At 42.7% G+C, this 19,656-nt stretch overlaps 1 protein-coding gene and 3 long non-coding RNA genes across 5 annotated transcripts in view; 1 reads left to right on the forward strand and 3 right to left on the reverse strand.

The window, feature by feature from the left end:
• The window catches only part of LOC112570429 (N-acetyllactosaminide beta-1,6-N-acetylglucosaminyl-transferase-like), a 39,629-nt gene that overhangs the window by 10,008 nt on the left and 9,965 nt on the right, over positions 1–19,656 (reverse strand). Inside the window, exon 6 of one of the 2 annotated variants that reach the window (XM_025248845.1) lies at positions 19,255–19,580. In XM_025248845.1, coding sequence (XP_025104630.1) covers positions 19,255–19,580 — 326 coding nt within the window. Of the gene's footprint in view, positions 1–18,718; positions 19,581–19,656 lie in introns of those variants that run through there. The other variant, XM_025248844.1, reaches the window with a different exon arrangement.
• On the reverse strand, positions 394–2,630 carry LOC112570431. The gene is made up of 3 exons (XR_003100629.1): positions 2,610–2,630; positions 1,499–1,678; positions 394–520 (listed from the first exon to the last, which is right to left on the reverse strand). It is a non-coding gene; the product is annotated as an uncharacterized LOC112570431 (long non-coding RNA).
• Positions 3,003–10,683, reverse strand: LOC112570430. The gene is made up of 3 exons (XR_003100628.1): positions 10,258–10,683; positions 6,344–6,622; positions 3,003–3,156 (listed from the first exon to the last, which is right to left on the reverse strand). It is a non-coding gene; the product is annotated as an uncharacterized LOC112570430 (long non-coding RNA).
• On the forward strand, positions 15,455–17,553 carry LOC112570432. Its single transcript, XR_003100630.1, has 2 exons — positions 15,455–16,802; positions 16,911–17,553. It is a non-coding gene; the product is annotated as an uncharacterized LOC112570432 (long non-coding RNA).

The following is a 19,656-nucleotide window of genomic DNA, read 5'->3' on the forward strand; positions in this document are numbered from 1 at the left end:
ATCCTTCAGCGAAAGGGTTTTGCAATAGATAACTCTGTATTTTAAGTTTGCAAGACGGCTTTTATTGTCTGTAAAGGTCCTAGAAGTGAAATTTAGGTTTTATGTTGAATACTTGCTCTGAATTCTTCACATAGCACGCTCTTAATCTGTTTCGTTTTTGTATGATGCTGACGCTGTCTTCTTTGTCTTTTTCCAAGTGGAAGGTAGTGAATGTTGACCGTTAAATCCTGTCTGTAATGTGTCAACTCTGTTCTTCGTGAACAGCAGGTGTGCCTTTGCAAAGATGACCTTTACTATAGTTCCACACACTCAGTGACTTGTTTAAAATGGACACGAAAAAAAAGAAGAAAAAGAACTGACTTTATTCGTGAGTTCCTGGTGATGTCATTGGCCCCATTGAAAGTCTGAAGAATGCGAACGATCTCTTGTTGGTCTTCAGGGGAAACTCTTGACCTGTTAAGTTGATAAAGTATCGCCACTTGCGAGGGTGTTTCCATAGCAACCGCATGCATTCTACATCCTGGGGAAAAAACAAATCAGGTGGTGAAGGAATCTTATCAGTGTGAAGATTAGCACTATTTGTAGACATGCATCAAGAAATGTTTATTAGCTGTCACACAATTAATTCTTTTTTGTTACAAGAAAAAGAGAAATGGGTAGAGGGATGTTTTGCCTTGTAAAAATTTCCATGTGATGTGCTTGCTAATTTTGCTTAATTATAATAATAGTAATAATACTAATAACAACAACAGCAACAATGAAAATAATAATAAGAAAAATATGGCATAAAAGATGGTCAATCTTCCAATTTAACACGAAATACAAGAAAATCATCTGGGACTAGTGTTGATCTGAAAGAATTTATATTTTCTTCCTGTGAATATTTTAAATTTAGAATAAGCTAACTGAAACTTTACATAAAAATTTGTCTGAATGTCTGTGAATGCTGTGGCTGGTGTGTGTGTGTGCATATGCATACATGCATAAGAAAGGGAGCGAAGAAAGTATAAATGCCTGTTTCCTGAAGCATAATGTGTAAATATAAATATAAATGTGTCTCGTACAAATGAAATTGAGGAACTGACAAGATTTTTTGTTACTGAAGAGAACTGATGTTTAAGGCACTAAAGCTAGTCTTATCTTGTTCTTTCAACATGCACATGACAGGTAGATGATAAAGAAGATTGGAATGCAAACTGAAAAAAATGGATATCTCTTACTTACAGGTAGATGATAAAGAAGATTGGAATGCAAACTACAAAATGGATATCTCTTACTTCTGTGTTTATGTGATCTATGAGGGAAAGAGAATGGGAGAGTGAAGCTGATTTCCAAGATAAGTATAGTAAATAGAGTTGTCATAACTATTTAATTTGTTAAAGGAATTCTACCTGAAAATCTATTCTATTTTTTTTTTTTTTTTGTCTACTTTGAAAATCAAGTCTACGATGCACATTGAGTATTATTATCATTCTTGTGGCTGTTGAACATATATTACCGCCTGTAAGACGGAGTATTTGCCCCACTCCACACTCAGGGGGCGCTCGACGATGTTGACGTTGGGAAGACAACCGGCGATGAAGCGCAGACTGGAGTGGAAGTCGTCGCTGGACTTGTTGTCGGGGTGGATGCAGTACACGTTGTGTGGGCGGTACACTGCCCGTAACAGCCGCTCCACCTGACAATGACAATATTCACTGACAATGATAATATTCACTGACAATGACAATGCTCACTTACGATGACAATGTTCACTGACAATGACAACGTTCACTGGCAATGACAATGTTCACTTACGATGACAATATTCACTGACAATGACAATTTTCACTGACAATGACAATGTTCACTGACAATGACAGCAGGTGCAGTTTTACTGTGCTGGTAGAATCCCAATAGGATTTTAGCACAGACAAAATGAGTACCGGACAGATTTAATAAACCTTGTGATAAGGATATTTCAAAAGATATTTTTGCATAGGTTAAAAATAGACCTTGGCCTTATGAGCTCATGTGACTAAGTTTGAAACATCGCTCAGTTTGGGTACCACATGCTTGTTGAATGGGACAAATAATATGTGAGAATGTTAAAGCACGTGCTGGCTACGGGATACTTTGTCCGTGCTACTCCCATAGTGAGTGAGGATTGTGCATGATAACAAGATGATTAAATGGTGATAATGATGATTATCATAGACATGACTCATAAAGAAGAAAAGACGATAAACCCAGTCCCCAGTATCTGAGTAACATAGAATACATCTCATACACTCCAGCGGAGCAGTAGCCACACAAAGTACATTATCAAACAATAATTTCTGACGAGCCAACTCATAGAATATAGCAGACAATCAAACACATTCAGCAGACATTTTATCCGCAATCCTTTTTTTCAAATTATTTTTGGCCTCATTTAATTTAATAGTTCTAGAAGATGTTACTCTTTTCTTTCACAAGGCTTAGCGGAATAAATTGTTCAAAACATTTGCAACGCTTGCCGCAAAACATTACTTTGGTTTTTAAATTTTGGAATGGAGAGCGAGTGAGAGAAAAGAGAACAATAATGACGACAACTAAGATGGCGATAATAGATAAGAATCGCAACATACACTAGTGTTTGCTGTCAGACACACACCTGCTCGACATTAGAGTGCACCATCAGGCTAAATGCCAGAGGGAAGACAACTCGTTCTCGTCAACCGACGCAGACAGGAAGCCTCCATTGAGGAGATAACTCGTGCAGTTGGCTGTCTCCTGTTAAGTAATGGCGGACATTCTTGGTGGGTTGTGTCCGTTAGACTGTTGGTAGTCGTGAGCAGCTCTCAGTTCCTGTTCAATCGTTCCCCAGATCTTGTGCTAGTGACAGCATCCACCTTCGGGGAGAGGGCGGTGCTTCTAGTGCGCACAACACTCTTCATAACCCATTCCTTTTGTTCGTTTTGAAACAAGTCAGACAGATGACCACTTTCTGTCACTTCCAGTCAAGGGCTCAAGTCTTGGTTTGTTTGCGGAGTCCCACTCTTTGTGTCTTGCGTATTCTTCCCGAGGATTTCAAACTGTAACAGGTTATTTCTCTTGACAACAAACTGTAGCAGAACTACACAAAGACTGATGATGGCGACTAACAGCACGATGGTTTTCCTGCGCATTGCTAACCTGCAATAAAAAAGTTTAGATAAAAGTTTATGCTCCACTTACAAATTTTCCTTGTCTTTCATTTTATACGTTTTAGAATGATATATATATATAGAGACATAACAAAATGCTCAACTAGGTTCCCACGTTGACAGGTATCACAGGTTCTCTGTAGAAAATGCTGCTGAGTGAAGAGCGAAGCAGGACAAAAGAACCTGGAGGTGTGCGACCTTAACGCTGCTCAGCGGCAACAACAAAGGAGAATTTTTTAAAATTTCAAGATATTTCTAGCTTTCTTACTGCACAATGACTTAAAGCTATTTTCCCGCAATGGCTTGGAGGGCAGAATCTCAAACAAACTTTGGGAAATTAATGTGGCGAGGTGTTTGTCATTTTTGTAATTTTTAATTAAGTTAATTTCTGCATTATCATTCCGATACTATCTTGACAGAGAAACAGACAGTCCGGTGTATAGTGTGGTGTTACAGTATACACTGTACACTGTTGTTTTGCAATATACAGTGTACAGTGTGGTGTCACATGGTACATTTGTGATGTAACAGTATGCAGCGCATGATGTAGTGTTACAATATACAGTGGACAAAGTGGTGTGATAGTGCAGAGTAAGGTCCTACAGTGTACAGTATAGTCTTATAGTGTACAGTGTGGGTGGTTTATCGTGAAAACTTACCTCACCACCCGCATCTTCATGTTTCAGCGCACACTGGCTCGTGCCCGCCACCCCTGTCTACTTTCTCGCTGTTATGTTGTTATTTAAAGACCAGTCTGACTGTGTCGAGTTTGTCACGATGTAACTTCTCCTGCTGGTAGATAATTAATGATAGATAAGTGTCGGTCCTGGCGCTGGTAAGCTCGAGACAGCAGTCCCGCCTAGAGGACGAGACGGACACGTGGTGGCACGTGGTGGTGCCAGAGTCTCAGCTCTCGTGAAGGAGTCAGCTACAATCGACGGAGGACACCAACGGATTCTCGGACGTCAACATCGGAGGGGCCGCTCACGTGACAAGAGACTTTTGTGTGGAAGATAAGTGGGTGTGTGTTACAGGAGTTTGTGTGTTGTGTGTATTAGTTAAGCTAATGAGTGGCTCACGTTAGCTAGACCAGGGATAGATAAATAACGGGACACCCTAGATAACGGCCATATTTTGAGATTGCATCCTCTTGCATCCGTAAATTGTTGAAAATACTCTCGATTATTAATAACTTTCTTTAATACACTAAATTGCTTTGTGTTGTTTATTGGGGAGGTACGCTGGGGGCTCTGAGTCAATTAAAGTGTAATTAGCAGTTTAGTGTAAGTGTGCGTGTACACGTTTATGTCGGCGCGAGTTGGTAGAGGTGTCACGAGAATGTGAACAGCCCGAGGCAGCTGGAATCGCAACCTCTGACCTCCTTCCTGTGCTCTTTCCCCGGAGTTCACGACACAGGCAAAGAAACAGAAGACTGCCACATGGACAATGTGACAAATCATGTTACCTTGACTCGCGCTGACTGATACATGTCCTGTGGAATCAAGACCAGGTTAGACTACAGCAGGTGAGGGGTAACTAGGTAATGAATCCCCAATCGGCCATCATTCTATTTCGTGAGTCTTATCAGACCAGGTATGAGCAAGAATCAGACAGGTTTATCTTTGTAAGGCCGCCCTGGACCTTCAGTGTTTCCGTCACATTTCAAACTTGCGTCAAATTTATTTCTGTTTCGCAACGTAACGGCGAAATAATTTGTCATCCGATATCCCCGTCGGTTCATATAATTTTGTCTAGACATCTTTTCTTGCACCATACAGAATGGACACTACAGGTTGATTGAAAGTTTTTTTTGGTCGTCTTGGTCATAGACAGTTATGTAATAACACGAGGGAATCACTTCAGTTGCAATGGGGTCTTTAAAGTTGGAAATCGTTATTTGGTTTAGTGGGCTTCTTCCTTCCAACCTTTCCACTTTCATTCATCCATCAACAGTCACTTTAATGACAATATTTATCCGTTAAACTTCAAGTATTTCTCCTATCTGCTGACTGTCCGGAGTACAGACGGACTTCTAGTCAGCCCATTCACCACAAATATATTACAACAAGACCTCTTAAGGTTTGTTTGTGGATTCCAAGGGTCGACTAAGTGCGGGTATGTAACAGATGGCGGAAAGAACACAACAGGAGGTAGACATTAGACAACGCACCCGACGAGCAAGAGCTAAACTTTTAGCAGAAAATTCAGTCCGTTACCGGTGAGGATCTGCCACAAATAATTTTTAGAGTTCTCTTTATCCTCTTACTTTTTCCACTCCCAAGTCCCAAGTGTCTGGTCTATAGAAGTCTGTAGAGACATATGGATTTTATTTTATTATTAATATTTAATATTTTTATTTATTAATATTTTACGTTTACGTTTTTATGTTTGTGATTGAAGGTTCGGAAACACAGTCAACATACCTTTATTCAAAGTAGATTGCCGCTATACTTATATTTCAGTCAGAGTTTAGCATATGTAAGTTCCGTATATTTTGTCAAAATATTTATATTTTAAATAGATTGCCGTTATTCTTAAGCTCTATCTATATTGACAACATACTAATATTTCAGATATATTATCAACATACTTATGTACTACATATAATACTTAGACCACTTTAATGTCGATGTAAAGGTAGCAGATAGTTCATAGTTGTAACTAGATTTTGCGGCAATGTGATTACAATATGTTCACAATCGTTGATACAAAACCACTATTTTTGAAACTGTTTTTTTTTTTTTTTTTGATTATGTGAGCTGTGTCCCAGCAGTCATCACTGCTGTCATCGCCCATGAATTGTCAAACCTTCTTATCCTGTATAGGGTAAAAGTTCTTTCTATTGCGGTTTGTCAGTTTGTACACGAAACTACACCAAAAACATCCTTACAATAGTTTAAAACAAAACTACCAATTCTACTGAAATATTCTCGTCCTGTGGAACTGCAGCAGTTGAGGACAAAAACCTGTCCATACGTGTTTGTCCTTGTGTGTGTTTTAGGGAAGAACAAAGAACTGTTGTAATGTAATTTGCATGAAAACAAGGACATTTACTTGTGTTTTGTACATCCGCCTTCAAATCTGCTCTCACAGAAATCGCCATCTACTCTACAGATCACGCTACATCGCAAAACAAAGTCAGGAAGACATATTTGGAGCAAACCAAGCAAACTCACCGTTTTTCCGAGCTATTCTTCAAGAAAATGCACCTTCTGACATCCCACTAAAGCTGTCATGGCGGAGTCTGCAGGTATCGACCCCAGGTGGGGCAATGTCAGAGTCTGTCTGCACCCTGGCGATTTGCATACCCCTCAGCTCATTGTGACAACACAACAACCCATATTGTCCTATTTATAGAGGGAAGGTCACGTGATTTCTGGCGTTTGCGCGCTGCCTGTGTCGGCAGGTATTGTTACTTTTATGAACGTTGATTTCTGCCTGATGAAGCCAATGCCCTGTTGAATGAACATTGTAGTGTAAACACCATTAATATCCTCTAAACAGCTGAAAACAAATTGACCAACTCTACGAGAATATTCTCTCCTTGTGTAAGTTCAAAGTCCGAGGACACACATTTATGAAGACAGGAGAAGAGGTACATGGTGTAGTCTGGCAGAGCATCTGGATGTTGCTTAGTTTCAATAACGAAGCTTCTAGTATGGAAAATACTGAGCTTACTACAGACCTCTCTAGAAAACACCCTTATGCCTTTCATGAAATAATCCGAAACACTTGTTGCGAAGCAGGTGTGAGTGGGTGTGAAGGTTTTATTGACTGAAGACACGGGTGGTCATAAAGGTCCGGGGTGCATTTCTCCAAGCTGACTTCTGTCCTTGTCTGCCTAACAGCCACTCGCTGGTTCGTCCTTCCTTCAATCCGTTTGTCAATGAGTCAAACACACTCAATCCTAAATAATGAGGATGTTCAAACAAAGAAATGGCTTCTTGATGGGTTAATGATCTCTCATTAGGAAGGTAAAATCTCACCGACAAATATTTCTGCAACACCGTCTTTCTGTGTTTATGTCAATTGAGTATTTTTGTCCTTAAATTATGTGAGGTTTACAAGGACATGGTGGGATTCTTGCCCATCTTTTATCGATGAACTTTTTAATGTAGACTTCATCCTCCAGACCTAGTATATTTTAATTGAACACACTGTTTCTGTCCACCATTGTGAGACTGACATGTTATAAAAATCATATCCTTATGATTTTTTTATTTCTTCCATAATTTTGTCAGATTTGTGTTTTAATTCAGCGATCTTTTTCAGTGCCACAGAACAACACTACCTTTTGACTGAAAGAAGTTAGTAAAAGAAACTGTGTCAGAGCTATTACAAGTACAATCAGTATTTATTCAACTATCAACCATTTTCCGACAAGAAACAGCCGCGTTCTCGGAGTGTTCTGTGTCCACGGTACCTGTATGAGGCAAACGGAAAGGATGCTCGCGCAAGAATGATCTCGTGCATGATGCACACACTTACACAGACAACGGGTATGATTAGTGTACATCTGTATCACCTCGTCCATAAAATAGACCAAGACTCACACCTCTTGTTTTCCTTTCCAAATATACATACACATCAATTTTTTATAGCTAGATGGGCATTGTAAATATTATTTAAGGCTGATTACCCTTCGTCTAACTGGCTGGAGGAGGCAGAGCTCGGGGGTGTTTTTGTCTTATCTGACATCCTCCTCATGTTGGACTTGTGATTGGCATCGGCTGGTCGGTGTGAATTCTCTTAGTGAGCAACTCACACACACTGTGGACTGAACTGTTTCAGCCACCCAGCTTCACCTTCACCTGAACCCATGCTGATGACACGTGGACAACCCCCACTCACCTCCTCCAACCTTTCAATGGAAAAAAAGTTTAAATGCACATTACAGCCACGGGTTTACTGTCTTAAATTGTCGTTCTCAACGCTTGAATGTGGCCGGGGCTGGGGAGCCTATTGACTGAGGAGGTCATCTGTGGGGCACGACGAAACATTAACTCAGGGTACAACAATACACAAGGCGACTAGAAACATTTTTTCGCGACCTAGTCATAGAACACCGCATGCTGAGACAGGGCGGCATTGAGGACAAAGTAGTTCCTGAAAACTGCTTGTTAGGTTCGAAATGGCCCCTTCTTGGACAAAATCCCCCAGATATGATAATAGGAAAAAATAACATAGGTGACAGAGTTCAGACGAATAAAACAGTTCCGGTAACTCTTGTCTTTCGAAGAACAGTCGAGCCTTATGTTCGAGGGTGGTTTTATTTGGGGGGAAACCTGCTGTTTTTGTGGGGTTGGTAAGTGTATGACACACACACACACACACGACATTTAACTGACAGATGACGAGTACAACCAGTGGCTTGGGTATCCTGCTTATAGGGCTGTCGTCTGGTCTGTCGGTAGGACTGGACGACTGGTGGAGCACGTGAGGGATGCAGGTTTGCTTTGTTTGTGTGGTGAGGGGGGTTGTAAGTCAGAGAGAGAGAGAGCTTATAAATATAGATGTCAACCTTATTGAATATGCATACCTATCTACACATATCTACTGAATATCCACTGAGAGAAGGAAAGAATAATCTTGAATCTTTGTAGGCCGCCACATCACGCACTGACCCGCATATCCTCCAAGGCCGCATCTGCCTCACAGCGGGTTCGATCTCATTAACATTTGATTGTTTGGGGGGGGATACAGGGTCTGTCTTCTGTAGCCTGCAGGCCGAACGCTGAGGTAATTGATGTTCCCCCGTTCGTGCGATCTAGAGTTAGTATCGGTGATACTTCAGCAGGCCATGAACGTGCATTTCATTCTAAGTTAAATCGAAATTGCTATTTTATGGTCTGATGACGCATTTCTGGACTATCAGGTGGCTGTTTAGTCTATTTTTATATTTTATGTGAACTACGGTCTCTTTATCTCTAATCACCTAACACGTCATGTATAGTTGACAAGCTGTATCGCACTGTTTACATCGCTCTTGCTACCATCTCACATTTGCAGTGTCGGATCCTCTAAAGGAACGCACGAGGAAAATCCTCTCAGTTTAAGTTTATGTTCTTCCCTGATCAGAAGCCGCGTTTCCTATTTAGTATTTATTATCTTTTACTTAGTTAAATGTGTCCGGAGTAAATTAAGTTTTCCGTATTTCATCCTTTCATCCTTTAAGTAAAGTAGCTTGGCCAGAACCAGTTTCAGTTGTTGACTTCTGCTGAAGGTAAACATCAACAAGCGCACATAACATACAAAGGGGAAGTCTTTGTACCAAGCGATACATGTTGTATTAACATTTCAGCTCAATTCTTTGTTTTGAGGCCTTCAAAGTCAGTGAAATGCTCAATGTGCACAGACACACTTGTGTGTATTCACTATCGGGGTTTCCAGTAGGCCGACCTTTCACATCTCCAAAACTCCAAAAGAAAGCATTTCTATATTCTGGGGTGAAATTGTATAGCTAGAATACATTCAACAGATATAGAATTTTAAACTGTATATATTAAATTATTTAGACATCAACTCTTCATGATAATATAAATGAAATGCTTTGGTTTTTACCGAATATTTTTCTCTCTGGTGTTAGGATTTCTTCAATAACTACAAACAAATTGCAAAGATATATAAATCATTCTATGATTACACAATAAAATGCATACATTAGTACAAAAGAGCACTAAAACGAACATTTTTAAACTGACAGTGCATTTTAGTCAGGTGTGAACTTAGGTGGGGGATATGTACCGGTCAGTATTCGAAGGTTGATGGTTGTACCTGTTAGACACGCTACGCCGCGGTCTCTGAATGGCACTGTGTAACCTCATCTAATCCACACAATAAAACTTGTTGATATTACTAACTACAGACAGATGAACGAGAATTGTCATTATGTGAGGTTTACGTATTTCGCGTGTTAATGTGGATGACTAAATGGAATCATGATTATGTAATTTTATACATCTTTTTCTCTTTTAATTGAATTGTTTAGAGATAGGGCAGAAAGGATTAGGACTAAGACATAAGTAATTTGCTGTCATCAACTGGTCTTTGTTCTGTATAAACTGTAAATAAGTCATAGAAATTTACTTACCTTCTATATTTACCCAGATACTTGTGGCTCAAACTTTGTCCTTGTCTGAATGAATAAGGTTCACTTTTACACTTCCAAAGAATGATATTCCGAGCAAAAGCCGGTTTTGTGTTACACAGTCGAGACAAAGAAACACCCGATCCTGAGCTGAGCGAATCAACAAAGAACACAGAAGACAACAGTATTTTGTGGGCTCTGGGGTCAGCTAAGTGCCGTGTGCAGCAGAAGGAAAAGAAGAGGAACATAACGCGAGTTGAATTCACTCAAACACACTCGAAGCTAACAAGCCAACTTGAATTTGAAAATTCTTGGGAACTTCCGTCCTCATCCATGCACCAGTCAAAACGAAGGGACGCCGTGGTGCAAGGGGCCGCAACCTACTGACAGTCTATTTTCTATTGGTCTTATCTTGGTGGGTGTGGGGCTTATCAGTCGGCTATTCTACAAATGTATAGCCCTGAACAATCCTGCAGTGTGAAAGGCAGCGGCGGCGTTAGGGGGTGGCAAATGGGGCGGCCGCCCCAGGCCCCGCTCTCGAAGGGGCCCCACGCTTCAGCCCCAAGGTAAGGTGACCAGACCTGCTTTTGACCTCGTGTCCCGCCTGCTCATAAAATGTCCCAATGTCCCGTTTTTTGTCAAGTCCACAATGTCCCGCTTGTCTTTACAAATATCGTACTCTGATTCGCATCCGCGCCTTTGGTTTTGGGTTTTGCCTTTTGGCGTTGTCTTGTTGATCCCGATTTCTTTTTCGTCGCTCTGCGGGCTCCGGTGTTTGCCCCCCTGGCGATAATGACCTGCCGGCCGATATCTTACTGCACGCGCCGCTGGTACATCGCCGGTGGTCGTCTGGTCGTCCATCTTTAAGGTGTCAGCTTCTTTGGTTACGGTTGCCCCACTTCCCAGTATCAACCCACGCCAACAGGTGACTACACCCCAAACCTAGTGATAATGGAATGGACAACAAATAAGTACACAATGGCTTTCACCTGCCGACTTTGTTGTGTAAAGTGAAGCTGTTTGAAGTCGCTCACTTTCCTTTGAAGGCAGCCGCTAACGACTCCATCAGACATGTCAGTTATTATTTTGTTATCTGTTTACTTTGTCTGTGTTGGAATGCTACGGACTGCCGATTTCTAACTCTGTTATATTTTATAAAATAATTTTTTAGCAAATTAAGCTAGGCTGATTTAAAAAAATGAAAACAGGTGCATTTTACATTTTGGCAGACGATGCCGATATACGAGGCATCCACAGGCCGTACTGAAGCCCACCCCTGGTATAGAGTTGTAGACTAATGTAGTTTGCTTGGTGATGGAGAGACGGGAAGAGAAAGTTTCATTGTGTCGTGAAGTAACTATGGGAAACAAGCTTCTTTGCCATCTCTCACTTCGGGCTTAGAGGTTGTAGCGCCAGTGGCAGGCCCCATCCTCTTCATTCACAGAGTGGTCATACATCAGTAACATATCCACCTCTTTACTGTTGATTCCAACTTGCTTGCAGCTCCCCCAAGTGGCACATTAATCCAGCGACCTCAATGCACGAACATTCTTCTAAACGGTTCATGCGCCATAAATCATTGTGTCTGTCGCAAAACTCTTGGGGAAGAGCCAGTGGAGATGGTAGAGGTTGTGATTCCGTCCCTCGGTCTATCACACTCTCGATACCTCTACCAAATCACGTCGACATTTACCGCGTGCTCTCACACTAAATTGCTTATCAATTAACCCTTTTAATTAGCTCGAGCCCCCAAGCACTCATATCCCAATGAACAACTCAAGGCAATTTAGCGTATAAAAGAAGGTTATTAATCATCGAGAGGATTATACAAATTATGGTAAAATGATACAATTTCAATATAACCATATGGTCGTTATCTAGGGTGTCCCGTTATCCTAATTGTTCTCCTCCTTCTAGTCCAGATATCTAACGAGCCACGACTCAACTAATCTTAATCAAACTACACACTGCACACACCACACGCCACTTATCTTTACACACAAGTCCCTAGTCACTTGAGGGGCCCCTCCGATGCTGACGTCCGAGAATCCGTTGATGATGCTCCGTCGATCGTAGCTGACTCCCTCGCAAGCGCTGAGACTCTGGCACCACCGCGTGCCACCACGTGTCTGTCTCACGTCCCTAGGCCGGACTGCTGTCTCAAGCTTAACAGCGCCTACAGGACCGACACTTATCTACCAGCCTCCTTCTACTGTTTGCGACCAAACAGATACTGGAGATGAAGCGTCGTACACTCTGCGACAGAGCGGGTCTTCCACACCTCTGAGTCGGTTGTGCTGCAGTTGTCACGATTCCCAGACAAACTCACAGCAGAGAATCTGAACAGCCCTGAACAGATTTCGGCTACAACCTTCCTCCTCGAGTACCAGTGCGAAAAGACCACGAGTCTTGACCGATCACACTACTAAATCCTCGTCTGCGAGGATCATCCTCTCTCGCGATTGGTCAAACATACTTCAGTCTTACCTTCAACCATTCTGCTACCTAGCTATAACCAATCATACATAGCTAACGCATGATAGACAGGTGGTCACTGGGGCTTATTCCAGCCCAAACTACACCCCCTCTTTACCCCCACCCACACTAGCGACGCAATCTGCGACTATGGCGTCGTCCAGTCTGGCTTCCTATTCACTACCTGTGTCCAGCGGGTGACAATAACAGGTACCGCTATTGTCCTGCTTCAGGGGCGTCGCAGACTTCTGTAATTAACGGGCGTAGGCCGATTGATGCTCTCCCGTTCTCTGAGAGATCCCCTGTACCGACACTACCATCCCGCATTCCAATCTGACTTTTATCTATGTCCGTCGTGATGTAAGCGATCCGCGGTCACGGGCTTACTTATTCCAAGGGAGATAAACAGTGGTGAGACTTCCTGGCCTTTTGTCCACCCGACGGTCCAGTGCCGCCAAAGGCCGGCTACTCGTCTCGACATACCTCACCGCAAACACACCCTACAATTACCCATTCGACCTTCTGACAGTCTGCTTACCAGCGCGTCCGCCTGTTTCGTGGAGAGAGCAGAAGTGAGACACCAACACTATAGCCCTATACTAGTTATCACATTACAGTGTCCAGCGGCTTTCTGACACCTGGCCCGCTACCCCGACGGCCCCGCCTATCTTAGGTCTGGAAATTGTATACTGCAGACTTGAACCTTAATTAACATCTGCAGGTGTAATGCTTGGGTGTTCCTTCTTCAGACCTTTGGAAACAATCCACTAACCAAGGCCAGGCCCCCTTCACAACCGCGGTCCCGGGTACATTAGATACCCTGCCATCTCATCAAGTCTACGTCAGCACGTTTCCCCTCATCTCGGCATTTCGTCCTCTCGCGTGTTTTCCGCTGCCCGGCATTTAATTCCCTTCCAGTAATCCTTTTCTTTGAGTACAGATCTAATGTCGGCGACGATACGAACATCTCCAGTGAAAAGACAGTTAAAGATGGAAACACTGAAAGGACTTTTAATAGTGAGGTGCAACTTTGACAGCGAAAATTCAGGAAATCCTTGTGGAAAAATTTATGACACTATCTTGCAATGACCGAAACTTTACAAGGAGATTCACGGTCTATGAAGTACGGTTTGGAGGCAACAGCCTCGCAAGAAGACGAAGGAGCCGGACCATCGTCGGCACGATAATTGATACAGCGCCTCACCTGCACGTCCGCAAAGTTGGCTGAGCGGGAGATAAGGTAGGAATATTATTATATTTAAATTTTGAATACCGGTTTTCTATTTTAAATGGAATACTGTAGTGGCGTGCACAGATCTGCCGTTGAAGCATCACTACTCGGCAAAGTCAGAGGAAAGTCCCCCACAGCGCCCCCCCCCCTGTCTATCGGCGTTCTTTGTCGGTGACGACATCATCATCGGCACGTGTCCTCCTTTCGCCCCCGAAACGTCTGGTCACCTTACCCGAGGTCATCTTTATGACTGCCAGCTGTGTTAAACAAGTTGTGACAAAAAAATTTATGTTCAGAAAACACTTCTAAGTTCTAATGAAGCATATTATTGAACCCATGTCTTCACGTTAAGCCCGACAATAATAACAAGCAGTTTATTAAGTTATCGTCACCATTGTAGAAAATGTATTTTCTACATATTGTCTTTTTGTATTTTCTACATATTGTCTTTTATAAGGTGTAGTGTGTTTACTGTGTTTAGTTACTTTGTAATGTTTGATTAGAGTCGTTAAGTTGGTTGCTTGGACAAAACATGGTGTGCGGGCCAAGCTGGCACTTCTCCTCTGGCTGGCGCTACACCCATCTCGCTGCCGGTGTCCAGTGTCGGTGTCAACTTCGTCCGAGCACCTAACGTGGACGGCCGCGCGTGACGTACGGCCAGGGGAGAGAATTGTTCCACGCCTTTTGGTAGTGGTTTTGGGCCACCCTCCTCGGCGGGAAAAAAAACCCCACCGAAAAACGAACAAAGTAGGGAGGAGAGAAAGAAGCTTCACTTTTCCAGGCAGTGGGCTAGAGAGTGGCAACGACAGAAAGTCCGTCTCGTAACAGACGTTAAAGGGTCCGAGGGACCTTGAGTTTTATCATCTGTAGTGCGTGTGAAGGTCCGAGGGACTTTTGACTTTTGTCATCTTCGGTAGTGAGTGTGTGACGCCACTTGAGGATTAGTAGTGACCTGCATTTTATTGAACTTAAACTTCACTGGAATCTGTGAACTCTTACATGCGGATGTGTAATCTGTGGAATACTAAGGACCATCAGCGAGATAAGTGTAATAAATCATTTAGTAACCAGATGTGTGATGTGTATAAATTTATCCATGTATTTCTGAAATTATATTCTTTAATTATTATCACAAGCTACAGTGAATTGTTGTAATTAGGTGTGTGGGCGAATGTATGAACGAAAGAGTATCCATTGCGCAGCAGGGCCACGTCACCGTCCATTACAACCATATTATTTCGCTTTAAGAAAAAACCGCTACTGTCACAAACAGTGGAAAAGGTTACCAACAATTAAAACACTAAATTCGTGGTTATTTCGCGAAATGGATCCAGCCTATCTAACTGTATATAAATCAGTGCTTCCGGCATAATATCAATAGGGATGTTGATACACGTACTCCATGACCCCGGCCCCGCGATGATGGTCGGCCCCAGGCCCCGCGTGGTCCTAACGCCGCCTCTGGTAAAAGGGTAATAAAAAGGGATGGTGATCGTAAACAACTATTTGATAATTGCCATTGTTTAGTATGCATTTTTAAAAATTTGAATATCAGGGTGATTGGTTTTTGTTCAGTCTGAATTCTGTTTCGAGTGGAAACAATTTTTGTTTCTGCTTTTACGACTTATGTCAAGATGAAGCATTTCCACAAGCCTGTAAGCCCTGTTGTGTCGTCTGGTAATGCTGGCCCTGTCGCCCACCTCATTAGCTTATTATAGAGGTTCGTCAAGGGTGTATAATTTGAAAGGATATAATTATATACTCACTGAACATATTACCCATAATCAGCTGCTAAATAGTTGAGCCAGTGCTAGTCTGCGGGAACAATAATCACTGTTCTCTAAGGCAAAGGACACAAATCCGAACCACGAGAGGTGAGCTAAAGGTAGGAGGCTCCTCTCTCTCCCCGGTCAGGGTACAACTCGTTGAATTGAAGAGCTTCTATTTGAAGTGTCAAACAAGTGCAGGTACTATCTTCGATGACAAACTTAAATGGGACATCAGCACTGACACAATCCTCCGTAAGTCAACAACGCCTGTACCTCCTACACAAACTCAGATCTTCCTTTCTCAGCTCTGTCATCCTCACTGGTTCTATCAGTCCTTCATCGAAAGTCTCATCACTTTTTCTTCTATCTCTTGGAACAGGAAGAGTCCTGTCTCCCATGATAGTATCTGTGCCAAGAACACCGGAATCAGGCAGAGGGACTTGACAGTCTCTTTTCATCAAATCCTCAGGGAGGCATCCTCTGTATTTCTGATCATGTGTTGACATGTGAGTTTTCACTCTGGTAGTCTGGCTGTAGGTACCCATGTCTGTATGACATAGTATTGTATGGTATGGTATGGTATTGTTTGTATGGCATTGCAATGTATTGTATTGCACGCTCAGAGACCAGGGCTAGAAACTGAAACTGAGAACTGCATGTGGGTGAGACATTCAAGGATAAGGGAATGTGGTGTCACAATCATGTATCGTGTTGTTTCGCTCACAAATACAAACACATCTGCCTACAGGTCATCTAGTGTTTGACAATAACAGTAAGGTGATCCTCGATGTAACCATTTGCTCGTTAACCTTCGCTTCTCCTGTTCCCTCCAATGCATGTGGCTTGAAGTCGGACTCCGATGTCATGCGTTCACTAACAAACTGTCCCAGCACCGCTCGCGGCTGTATTCATTAGTGTTGTGAACATGTACTGTCCCTCCAGTTAGATAATGGAAGAGAAAGGGAGAAGACCATTTTAATTAACCTTCGCTGGCAGCGCTTGCCTTCCCAGGAAGACACGACAAGGGGAGGAACACCACGTGTAGGGAGAGGAAGCTGCGTCTTCTGACAAAGGTGCGGTGTAGACATTGTTTTGTATCTGGAATTTTATTGCATAAGTTCAAATTTTCCTGTATTTTTTAAAGATATAGATATGTATTAGTACATTTGGTTTTGTTGTAGCTGTCCATAGGCGCAGTCTACGTAGCCGGGAGATGGACTGAGTGTTTGGAGCTGATGTCAGAAAGTATTTGAAGCAGAGAATACAATGTGGAGCATCTGGCCCCAGTAGCCGCCAGGAGCCGCTCACATCACAGGTGAAAACTTGCTGACCAACAGCAGCAGGACAAGAAGATTGAGTTCGCTCGTCCCCAGGAGGCAGCCACGATGTGTTTTAACGTCTGTCTCCTGGCAGTGATTTTTAAAAAAAAATTATTTATGGAATATATTTTACTTTAATACATGCAACATCGGACTGCAGTGACTATAATTAAAGATGTAAAAGAACACTATCAAGTGTGGAGGGTAAACAGGGACCTAAGTTCCAGACTACAAACTTGTAGTAGTAGTCTAACAATCAACCAGAAAAAAAGGAACTTTCTTTAAGGACTGTGTTTGCAATTAGAGACTTTAATAAGTAATGAGAGAAAGTAGTAATTAGGACTGATGTATGTATACTGAGAAATCACTGTTCTACTTTATCGTTTACTTTTTAATTAGTCACTCTATAATAAATTTTGTCGATATACTTATATCGATATATATCTATAGACCTGCAAACAGGCAGAGTTCGCTGTCTTGTTTTGTGAATAAAATGTCCAGGCAACAACGTGTACGCGAGTGTCTGTGACAGTGTCACATGTTCAGGTACACTGTAGTACAAGTACAGGTGGACTGTAGTACAAGTACAGGTGGACTGTAGTACAAGTACAGGTGGACTGTAAGTACAAGTACAGGTGAACTGTAGAGTACAGGAGGACTGTAGTACACGTACAAGTACAGGAGGACTGTAGTACAAGTACAGGTGGACTGTAGTACAAGTACAGGTGGACTGTAGTACAAGTACAGGACAGTACAGGTGGACTGTAGTACAAGTACAGGAGGACTGTAAGTACAAGTACAGGACTGTAGTACAAGTACAGGAGACTGTAGTACAAGTACAGGTGGACTGTAGTACAAGTACAGGTGGACTGTAGTACAAGTACATGTGGACTGTAGTACAAGTACGGGTGGACTGTAGTACAAGTACGGGTGGACTGTAGTACAAGTACAGGAAGACTTAGTACAAGTACAGGAGGACTGTAGTAAAGTACAGGTGGACTGTAGTACAAGTACATGAGGACTGTAGTACAAGTACATGTGGACTGTAGTACACGTGTACTATGCTACAAGTGTAATGCATTACATGTACAATGTACTGCGGTTCACTCACTTTCACTCGGTCCAAAGTACTTCCACACTTACAGCAGCTGCTAATTATAATTGCGGGGTCAGTAGAGTTCCAGGCCTGTGACTTCTTGACCTTTGTCTCACCCTCCCCTCTCCCCCACCTCCTCCGAGTTTTGTCGGGCAGCTAAACCAAAGCACAGACTACGACTAGTAGTTGTCTTCACACGAGGTAACTGTGGCACTTAGTTTCTGGGATGTACTTGCCACAGTTTTATTGTCTGTTTGAAAGATGACGTGGCCAACATGGCGTCTCTTGTACCGATGTAATGCTGCCCTCGGCACCAGCTGCACTCCAATTCACAAACAGTTGCATTAGAAACACGTATTTCATAGGAACGAATCACCTCCTTGAAACAAGGCTTCACAGATAAGCCTCCCCCTCAAAAAATGTACTGAGGAATATAGATGTTGTTTACTGCTACTTTGAAGTTGGTACATATGTATCCTCTACCCGTTCCCTAACCCTACCCAAAGTATCTTTCTATGCCAGTGGAAGACAGCACAGCAGTTTTTCTTTCCATTGGCGTTTACTGGAAGTAAAATTTCATAAACAATCTTTATTTGCTTAATTTAGAGATCCTACAGTGTCCGGTACGATAGATCGAGTGATCACATGACATCTGTTAGAGCCAGCCCACCGACAGCACCCCAGTGGACAGTCGTACATTAACTATCAATGCTAATTACATTAACCGTAGTTCACCACTAATTAGGACACTAAATACCACAGGAAGTAGACCAGCAGATTAGAGGGTAGACCAGGAAGCGACAATTTTAAGAGGATTTGGCTGGCGACCACCAACAAGAGACTCGTGTTCTCACTTCCTTTTATCAAAGAGATGGTTTGAAAGTAGCAGCTGTACTTGCTGTAAACGGTTTTTGGGTCATCATTAGATATCACATCAGTTACACTTGGACTTTAGGTAAAGAGACCACATGAATAAGATATAACAATCCAAATCATCGTCGACGGGAAACAAATAAGCTATTGCATTTATCTTTCGCCCATGCACTTCCCTTCCTCCTCTCCACATTCCCCTCCCACACACTCCGTCAGGGGGCGCCCTCACTCCCAGATTTTCACGGGTCCGTCGTAACGCTTCGTCACCATCGTCGACATCTCGTATGGCGTGAGGTTCAGTGCCGGCGCCTGCCCCACGTTCTCCAGGTGAACCTTGTGCCAGTACCATTCCTCCACACAGTCGTAGGCCAGCGGCATGAAGTCGTAGGAAAACTTGTTGGCGAACAGGTGAGGGGAGACAACCATGCGGGGGACGTCACCCACCCCGAAGTGACAGACACCCCGCAGTTCTCTCCCATCGCACACACCCGTGTAGTTGGAAATTCCGTACAACCAGACTTTGTAGCGGTGAAAGTGTTCCCTTGTTTTGTCGTTAGGGTCACCTTTGAGTAAACAAAACAATGCGACTGTAAGTTTATGTTCACGGAGAACAAATAAAATAAGCAATGTTGTCAACAC

The sequence above is a fragment of the Pomacea canaliculata genome, linkage group LG8 (assembly GCF_003073045.1).
Source record: "Pomacea canaliculata isolate SZHN2017 linkage group LG8, ASM307304v1, whole genome shotgun sequence".
Lineage (NCBI taxonomy): Eukaryota > Metazoa > Mollusca > Gastropoda > Architaenioglossa > Ampullariidae > Pomacea > Pomacea canaliculata.